The 9027-nt window shown below is 38.3% G+C and overlaps 1 protein-coding gene across 1 annotated transcript in view; it reads left to right on the top strand.

Moving 5' to 3' along the window:
- LOC119417855 (MAM domain-containing glycosylphosphatidylinositol anchor protein 2) overlaps positions 1-9027 on the top strand; it is a 36720-nt gene that overhangs the window by 22964 nt on the left and 4729 nt on the right. Inside the window, exon 3 of the mRNA XM_037685110.1 lies at positions 1508-1663. Within this exon, the coding sequence (XP_037541038.1) occupies positions 1546-1663 (118 nt within the window). The 5' untranslated portion in view covers positions 1508-1545. The remainder of the gene's footprint in view (positions 1-1507; positions 1664-9027) is intronic.

Raw genomic sequence — 9027 nt, 5'->3', positions numbered from 1 at the left:
TTATATATATATATATATTTAAATAAAGGATTAACTCACTTTTAGATATCTAAAATGTTGTTGTGACAATTTTTATTTTTTACGTGGTTAAATTGCATTCAAGCTTTCATTTCCTAAAATACATCCTAAATATATTTGTAATTACACTGCTGCCAGTGTATACTACACTACTGATGTCTAAAATTACTTTATATGGTGAAAGTGATATGTATTGTCATAAAGTTATGTTACATTTGTGCTCTGCATCTAACCCATTACACATGAGGGACACACAAGAGGAGCAGTGCCTGGGGAGCACTTGGGGATTAAGTGTTTTGCTCATGGACAAAACATGGGGAATCAAACCTTCTGGCAACTTTCTGGTCCCAAGTTAAATGCACCACAGCTGCCACAACGTAGTTTAAATTACTCATAAATTTCCAATATTCCTACTGACATTTGTATTTAATAAAGTGGGGTTTTTATGCGTGTTTTTAAAAATATATTGTTATCAGGGATAGATGTATATAATGACAGCTATAATAAGTAGCAAAGCTATTGTAGATAAACTGATGGTCTTCATTAGATTTCTATGTCATTTCTCAGCATTATTTGTGTTAAGCTCCTTTCACAGAACAGTTCCATTATACGAACGCAACATACAAGCCTCATTGTTAGCCACTTCTGGCTGTTCGTAAACCGAGCCAGCTACGACCCGTGACGATGTGACCTTTCATAAAAGAAGCTGGAATCACAGAACCAATGTAGACATAGAGTTTAACATCAACATAGAGCACAATGCACAAAATGTGTCCCAATCTCAAAATGATGTCTCCCCAACCCCTTCATGTATTAATTATCGCAGCTCTTTTATAACCTCATTTGGTGGTTCAGAGGCATAACATCAGTGGGTTGATTTCAACATCTATACCTCCTCAGTCATTTCATAAATCACGCAGGCAGCAAGAAAACAGAACCAGCTGGAGTGTTTCATAAAAGGGGCTGTAGCTAGAAGAAATGTGTGGATATCTGGAGCTGAAAGTCCAAAACCCGGGATGGGAAAAGTGTACTAATTAATCAAGGAAGAATTATTTGGGACATCTGACATCCTGGCTGTGGATAGGACAAATAACTTTATGAATGTCTCAAAGTTTGTTTGTTTTTTTTAAATCAGAAAATAGTGACTATGAATATTTTCTTTAAGGATTCAGTGTAATTTTTTTTATGATAAAATAGCTTGCCACAAATGACCTGAATCAAAGAACTTGTGACAACCTTTCGTGTTGTCTCCTCTGCAGTCAGAGAGAGGCCACATCTTAATTTAGAAATTGCATGCACCAGATTGCATAACGTAATTAGGAATTAGGCTGTTGTATGTACCCTTGAGACAGACACACTGTAGGAAATCTCATACATACACAGGAGGGATCACGCTGCTCGCATGTATCACTGTAGCTTCCTGGCAGTTTATAGCTTCTCACTGTTTTATGATGATGTGAACATCCAGTTCTGCTCTGCCGATCACCAGGGGAGTTCCACTGCAGCTTTGAGGAGGAGCCCATCTGCATGTTCACCCAGGACAAGAACGATGATTTTGATTGGACACGGCACAGCGCTGCCACCCGTGACACCAAGTACACACCCAACACTGGTCCCAGTGCAGACCGCACTGGTTCTAAACAGGGTAAGTGGATCCAAAAGTCTAAACATCCCTTAAACTGGGATCAACTAGAATGTTTGCAAGTACCGTTAGTGACATCATTTCCAAGTGTCTCACAGAACAGCAGCAATATTATAAAAGGATGTGTTTAGGAATGAAATACCCACTGTCTGTTTTGGTTTTATGTTACACTGAGCAGGAAGCTGCTCCTTACAGACTGATCAAATCTGCTCACAAATGTTTATTTTCTCTAAATGAGAAAAATGATTTTGTTTATATTCACGTCAAAACAAAAATCCATCTTACCAATCACGCTCCTAAGAACCGAACGCGTTTTCATCAGTTTTGTCGTTCTGTTTTTTTTTATTATTTTTATTTTTTTACATTTCCTGATAACACTACATCACGTTTAAATAGCAGGTCTGTCTCAGGGACTCAGATGAATACAGTTCCAAGTTTAGGGTTTTTTTTTTGATGGGAGATTATTTTATTTTTGAGGTCGTCATGTTTGTTTTTCTTTCAAAAATGTATATTTTGCAGTCTTTGGCTGTTTTTGGTCATTGCTTAACATTTTACTTAACAAATTTCAGATAATTTTGATAGATATTATGGTCCAAGCTGGTCCACAGAGGTGATTTTCAGCTGTAGCTCCTAAACAGTGGATCCAGCTGCCTCCTCACATCAGGCAGGCTTCAACACTTGGTGTTTTAAGTCTCATCCGAGTTTGGGTCCCAGGTTGGCTGCTCTACCTCAACCCGTAGAGGTTTATGTTCATATATGATTTTTTTTTAACTAAAGAAAATCTCGAACTGTGCTGCTCCTACTTGTCACAGTGTTGTTTCTAACTCTCGTTTGCAGCTCATCTGTTAGTTAAACCACAATATTTTCAGTAACAATTAGAACCTGAGGAGCTGGTGCAGTGACAAGATCAGCATCTTTCAAAAAAAGTACCGTATATGGCACGTGCCCGTCAACAAATTATTATAAAGTAATACATCTATCAATCTATAGCAATGGCCCAGTGAAACAAAGACCTTGTATAACTTTTGACCTTGATTTGTAATCTCTGACCTTAGATCTAGTGGATGAAAAGATTATGAGACACTCTGTATACTGGCCGTACAAATTAGTATTAAGTTTCATTAAATTATCTTGAACGGATGAGAAGTTATATTCTGGACAAGCAAATACCTTGTTTAAACTTTGACCTTAATTTGTGACCTTGACCTTGACACTGAAGTAAATAAGTGTATATGACACTCTGTCTAGTGATGATGCATATCAAGTGTCATGAAATTATCTTGAGCAGATCAGAAGTTATGCAAGTACAGAGAGTTTACGAATAGACAGAGGGACGGACGGAGACTCTACCCTAATGATGCATTAGTCTTTTGACTGACGTAGCCAAAGTTCCAACAGTTTTATCAATAAAACATTTGGAGTTTCAGAACAAAAACTTCCCTCCTAGATCAGAACAATTTCATAAACTCTGGTCAGAAAAAAAGCACTCCTTCATTTCTAACTTGAAGGATGTAGTCACAGTTGTCTACTTCCTGTTTTTTTTTTTTTTTTTTTTTTTTTTTACAGCACAGCAGCAGTGGATGGCCTCAATTTGAATGACATCATTTGTTTTGCTTACTTTTTTCACCCCTAATTTCCCTTCGAGCGTTACTTGAGTAGCCATCTGTGACGCACTGTACCTCTGCAATGATTTATCCTGACAAGGTGTTTATACTGCATTTATTAGACTAATGAGAGTACCAGAGAGATTGTCATTGCAACAACAACATAAACGTCTGGTCAAAACTATTCAAACGTTGATCATGTATACTATATTTCTTAGTAGGATTAGAAAATTCATCAACGCATTAGGGAACAGTTTGGCAGTGAAACCCAGAGGAGTTATGAATTGAATTTAGTTAGTTAATTGCCAGCTGGCTGTTGCATCAGTTCAGAGTTTCTACTTGCGATGCTAACCAAAGAACCCACCTTTGGGGGCCACCCAGTCTTCTTTGCCCACCTGCTGTTTGGACTGAAAGCCCCCAAAGGTCTTAAATAACATAATTATGTCTGGGGTGTCTTCATTTGCCAGAGGTGGTCCCTGTACTTTCTCTTTCACATTTTCCTGTGTATTATTGTAAAAATGTACTTTGTTTGCATTATGCTTTAAACAAGAGTTAGTTAAAAGTGTAATTTAAAATATCCTGATGCATGCTCAATAATCCAGGTAGAAAAATCTAAAAAAGTTAAATCTGGTCCTCTGGACATTCAAAAAAAACCAAAACAAAGCAAAACAACAAAAAAATGTAAAAACGTTTCGTCTCTCGTCCGAGAGACTTCTTCAGTCTTCTTCTGAAAAAGAAGTCTCTCGGACGAGAGACGAAACGTTTCTACATTTTTTTGTTGTTTTGCTTTGTTTTGGTTTTTTTTGAATGTCCAGAGGACCAGATTTAACTTTTTTTAGATGTAATTTAAAATATTAATTTAAACAGAGTGGTTAGATTATTGACCATATGATGAAATGTTCAGTCTTTGTTGATTTTGTGTTTAAAGTACTGCGTGTCATGAATCTGTGCTATAGTGGAAATTCTGCGCTACCACAAATATGAATATTTGCTTGCATGTCAATCCTTTTTGGTGGGGTTTCCCTCTATTGTAAAAACGTTGGAAAAAACTGTTTTCAGAACATATATGTGTGAGGAGTTGTATTTTAAAAGCGCACATTGATGGGAAACCAAACACAGGTCTTCAGCTGGGTGGTGGTAGAAGGACCCGAATGCAGAATCACAAGAACCCCGTGTACATAATTTCGCTCCACCACATGTACCACATGAGGTGCAAATGACAACAAAGAAACTCTGAATCTGACTCTGACTCTAACAAGAAACGGGTCAGGAGATTAAAAAATATTAATTAACAGACTTAATGGAGCTTCAAAGCTCATGTACTAAATGGAATGGAAAATGGACTGTACTTATATAACGCCTTTCTATCTTGTCAAGATACTCAAAGCAATTCACACTACAATATGTGCCTTCATTTACCCATTCATACAGCAATCTATTAGATCTATACAAAGAATAATCAGTGTTTTATCACATTCATACACCTCTGGGACACACATAGGAGGCAACAAGGGGTTCAGTGTCTTGCCCAGGTACACTTCAACATGTGACTGCTGGTGGAATCGAACCCCCAACTCTCCCATAGGACGACTGCTCAAACCACTCAGCCACCCAGACAAGATGAACGAGAGCAAAATATCTGACAAGAATGTTTTCATTAATCAAGAACAAAAGTCAGAGGTTCGAAGACGATCAGATACCATCGTAGTTCCGACTGTAAACAATGCCGACCAGCGATCCAGCAGTGTTTTATTGTCATTACTCGCTGGGCGGTGCCTGGGAAACCAATGTCTTTGGGTTCCAGGGGGAGTATCAAAGAGTCGGAGTTTCTTTATTGTCGTTCCCACCACATGTGGTGCATGTGGTGGGACGAAATTATGTACACAGGGTCCCAGTTACATCCAACAATAAAAATGTAAAAGAAAAACAATGATAACATCCAATATATGAACTAAGAAAAACATCAACTAAAATTACACTAAGCACTAACAGCATAAAAACATTACGTCGAACAGCAGCACGAACATGAACATGAGTCTGTGTGAGCAGATGAGCACGAATGAACACCTCAACATGAAACAGATCAGCAGCAACATGAAACAGATCAGCAGCATGAAACAGATCAGCAGCAACATGATGTGATTTTTCACAGTGATTATTCTGGTTAGATATTTATGAGTCTAACAGCCTCAGGGTAGAAGCTGTTCCTCAGTCTAGTGGTTCTACACTTAATGCTCCTCAACCTCCTCCCTGATGGGAGCGGGGCAAAAAGTGTGTGTGCTGGGTGAGTGGGGTCCTTCATGATGCAGGTGGCTCTCTTCCTGCATCTGGAGGTGTAGATGTCTGTGATGGTGGGGAGGCTGACTCCAACATCTTCTGTGCAGCCTTCACCACTCTCTGCAAAGCTTTTCTTTCCGCAGCTGTGCAGCCTCCATGCCACACATTGATGCTCGAGCACAGGATGCTCTCCACTGCACACCTGTAGAAGGAGGTGAGGACTGAGCTTCCCAGACCAGCTCGTCTCAGCCTCTGAGGAAGTAGAGTCTCTGATGAGCTTTCTTGATCAGGCTGGTGGTGTTGTTGCTCCAGCTGAGGTTGTCATTCAGGTGTACACCCAAGCACTTGTAAATGGAGACCACTTCCACCGCAGATCCTCTTATGTTCAGGGGGGTGTAGGTTCCTTCTGAAGTCCACAATCATCGCCTCTGTCTTCTTCACATTGATGTGAAGGTTATTGTCTTTGCACCAGTATGGTTGCAAAGCTGAAACTTAAAGGAATTGATGGAAGGGCACCACCAGGAGTGGAGCTTAATTTGACTCAACATGTGAAACCTCACCTAGACACGGAAAAGATTAACAGATTGATAGCTCTTTCTTGATTCTCTGTATGGTGGTGTATGGCCATTCTTAGTTGGTGGAGCAATTTGTCTGGCTAATTCTGATACACTAACCACTGAATTTTAGATTTTCTTGTGCTGGCTAAGAGTGCTTAGTTTTGTGGCCAACTTGAATTGTGTTGACCCCAAATGTAATCAGCTGTATGTCTTTTGATTACTTTGAGTAAAATCTGTCTTGCTCATGAGATATTTTGCCAATGGACTAACAAACACATGATTGCTCGCCTTTTACAACAGTGGGTAATAACTAAACTGAATCCAGTACCATTCAATGTGCAATAACACCAAAAACATACCTGTTTTATTAATTGAAATGAGTAAAGTGGTCATAATTATAATGAATTTCAGTGGTATCATTTTCTGTGCAAATTGTATTATTTATTTTATTAACCTTTATTTAACCAGGCAAATCCCTTTGAGATCACAAATCTCTTTTGCAAGGGAGGCGTGGGCCTGAAGGCAGCCTGACATGCATTTTTTGACCTGTTAGAGCAAATCGGAGTACCTGGAGAAAACCCACGCAAACACGAGGAGAGCATGCAAACTCCACACAGAATGACCTCTTGATCCAAACTGGGAATTGAACCCAGGATTTTCTTGCTGTGAGGCAACAGTGCTAACCTCTAATCCATTTTGCTGCTCAAACATAAAGTAAATTATGACAAGAACGGAAGACAGCAACTATACTACGTTTCATCTTTATCTGCAAGCATGCTACTAAAAATTCCACCTGCTTATTTTGTTCCTCACCTTATTTTTCCCCCTTACATACTTTTTTTTGTAAAGAGTGCTCCATTGCTATTTTTATCCCAAATAAAGCAAAGTTTTAGGATACTTTACATGTGTCCCATCTTTAATATTGTCATGGGAAACGGCATAATAAAATCAAATAGGTTGACTCCAGATGCTCCGTATGAATGCTCTAATGGAAGTTAAATATAAATGCCTATTATGCTGGCCTGGCACCAGCAGCAGCTGAAGCAGTAAATAATGCAGTGGCTTTAATCACCTAATGGTTTCAAAATGTCTGGCGTTTCATTACCAGCCCCATTCCTCTGTGCGTATAATTATCTGGATATGAGATTCGGCAGAGGGAGATATTCTCTTTGATTTTGGCTGGAGGGGTGTGGAGCTGCTACCTTCGCTGCGCCTATGGCGAGGCACAGATTGGCTCAGATTATTTGCCTCAGACGCAATCAGGGGCCTGTCTGACTCACTGGTGTCACCTCTGCTGTCCCACGACTCTCAGACTGGGGGAGAACAAGTTTAATCTCGTTTTTTACAACCCGGTTAGATCCTAGGCTATAGCAATTAGTAAATGGAGAACATTGGAGAAAACATCTGCTATCACCAAGTTTACCTCATATTTTCCATCAAGCACGTCCACTTTTTTTAAGTAACTGAGTCAAACTTGTTGAGCTTTTCACCGGCGCATGTTCAGGGCAAAGTGTTTACTGTATGTTATATATTGTATTTTGATGTACCTAGGTCAGGGTTCTCAGTGTCTCTGGAAATTAGAGAAAACCTGGAAAACGACTTTCACATTTTCCATGGAAAACTCAGGGAATTTGAGAAAAATATCAAAAATCAGAGAAAAGTCAGGGAATTTGAACACTGATTTGCTGATTAAAAGATGATGTTTCTGAGATTTTAATGTGTACATGTATTCATGCTAGTATAGTATCAATGAGTACTTGTTCTGCTTCCATGGTGTGCAAAGTATATGTATCCTCACTAATTGGCTATGGTGGCTCTTTAGTTGCTGATGTTATAAAACAGAAGTAATTATTAGGAATGTCGTATGCACACACCATAGACTACAGTATACTTATAGTAATGCAATCTTTAAATATAACTCTGCTCGTCGCCCAAGATGCTAAGTTCTGTGTTTCATGGGGCAGACATATCTCCTTGGATTTCAGGAATACTCAGGGAAATATCAGGGAAAATTCAATGAGTTTTGTTTTCATGGATTTCTGAGAACCCTGTATGGTTATACTTGAAGAACTGTGCAAAAAGCCATATTCAGAGTTTTTAATGAGGTTATGCAAACATTGTAAACATTTAATATTTTTTACAGTTGGAGCTCACTACTTTACATCTTTACATAACCATCAGTCTTTCATTACATAATTATTTACTTGGAATTTTTGGTTTATTTGCGAACACAAATAGCAGCAGCAGTTTTAGAGCACTCTTTGTGCAGCCTGGGACAAATGTGAAATTGACGACAATGTAAAGGTTCATAAAACAGTATTCATTTGAGCCTATTTAATTTTTTTTTTTTTTTTTTTGAGGGGTGGTGTTTAAAATTGTTATAAGAAAGTAGCAATCCATTTGGCTATCCATCAAAATAGTCCTTAGGTCAAAATCATGAACTAGCAGCTAACACGCTTCATGTAACTAGTTATATTATTATAAAAATTTAAGCAATCTTTTTTCTTGTTTTTAGTATTTTACCTTGTTTTATATGGCACACTGATTTTATTATTTTTTATTACACTATTGTTTTTAATTGCTTTCATTGTTGTATGTTGTTGTTTTTGCGCTCTATATGTTGTCTTCTTAAAACAGGTCTCTCTTGAAAACGAGTCCTTGTGACTCAGTGAGACTACCTGTAGAAATGAAGGTTAAATTAAAAATATGCTTTTTTTGTTTGTTCGTTTGTTTGCTTGTAATTTGTTGGGGTTTTTTAACCAAGAACTTTGGAATGTGTTGCTTGAATACAGCCCAAAACTAGTCTTTGTTAATTCTTGTTTTATCAAGTCACACCTCCTTAAATTTGAATTCAAAACAGACGATTGCTACCGGAGCAGATGATAGTGACGTGGATTGCAGACAGCTCTCAAGTATATATATATATATA

Source organism: Nematolebias whitei, chromosome 12, assembly GCF_014905685.2.
Source record: "Nematolebias whitei isolate Nwh7 chromosome 12, NemWhi1, whole genome shotgun sequence".
Lineage (NCBI taxonomy): Eukaryota > Metazoa > Chordata > Actinopteri > Cyprinodontiformes > Rivulidae > Nematolebias > Nematolebias whitei.
This window is presented reverse-complemented; position numbering and strand designations above follow the sequence as displayed.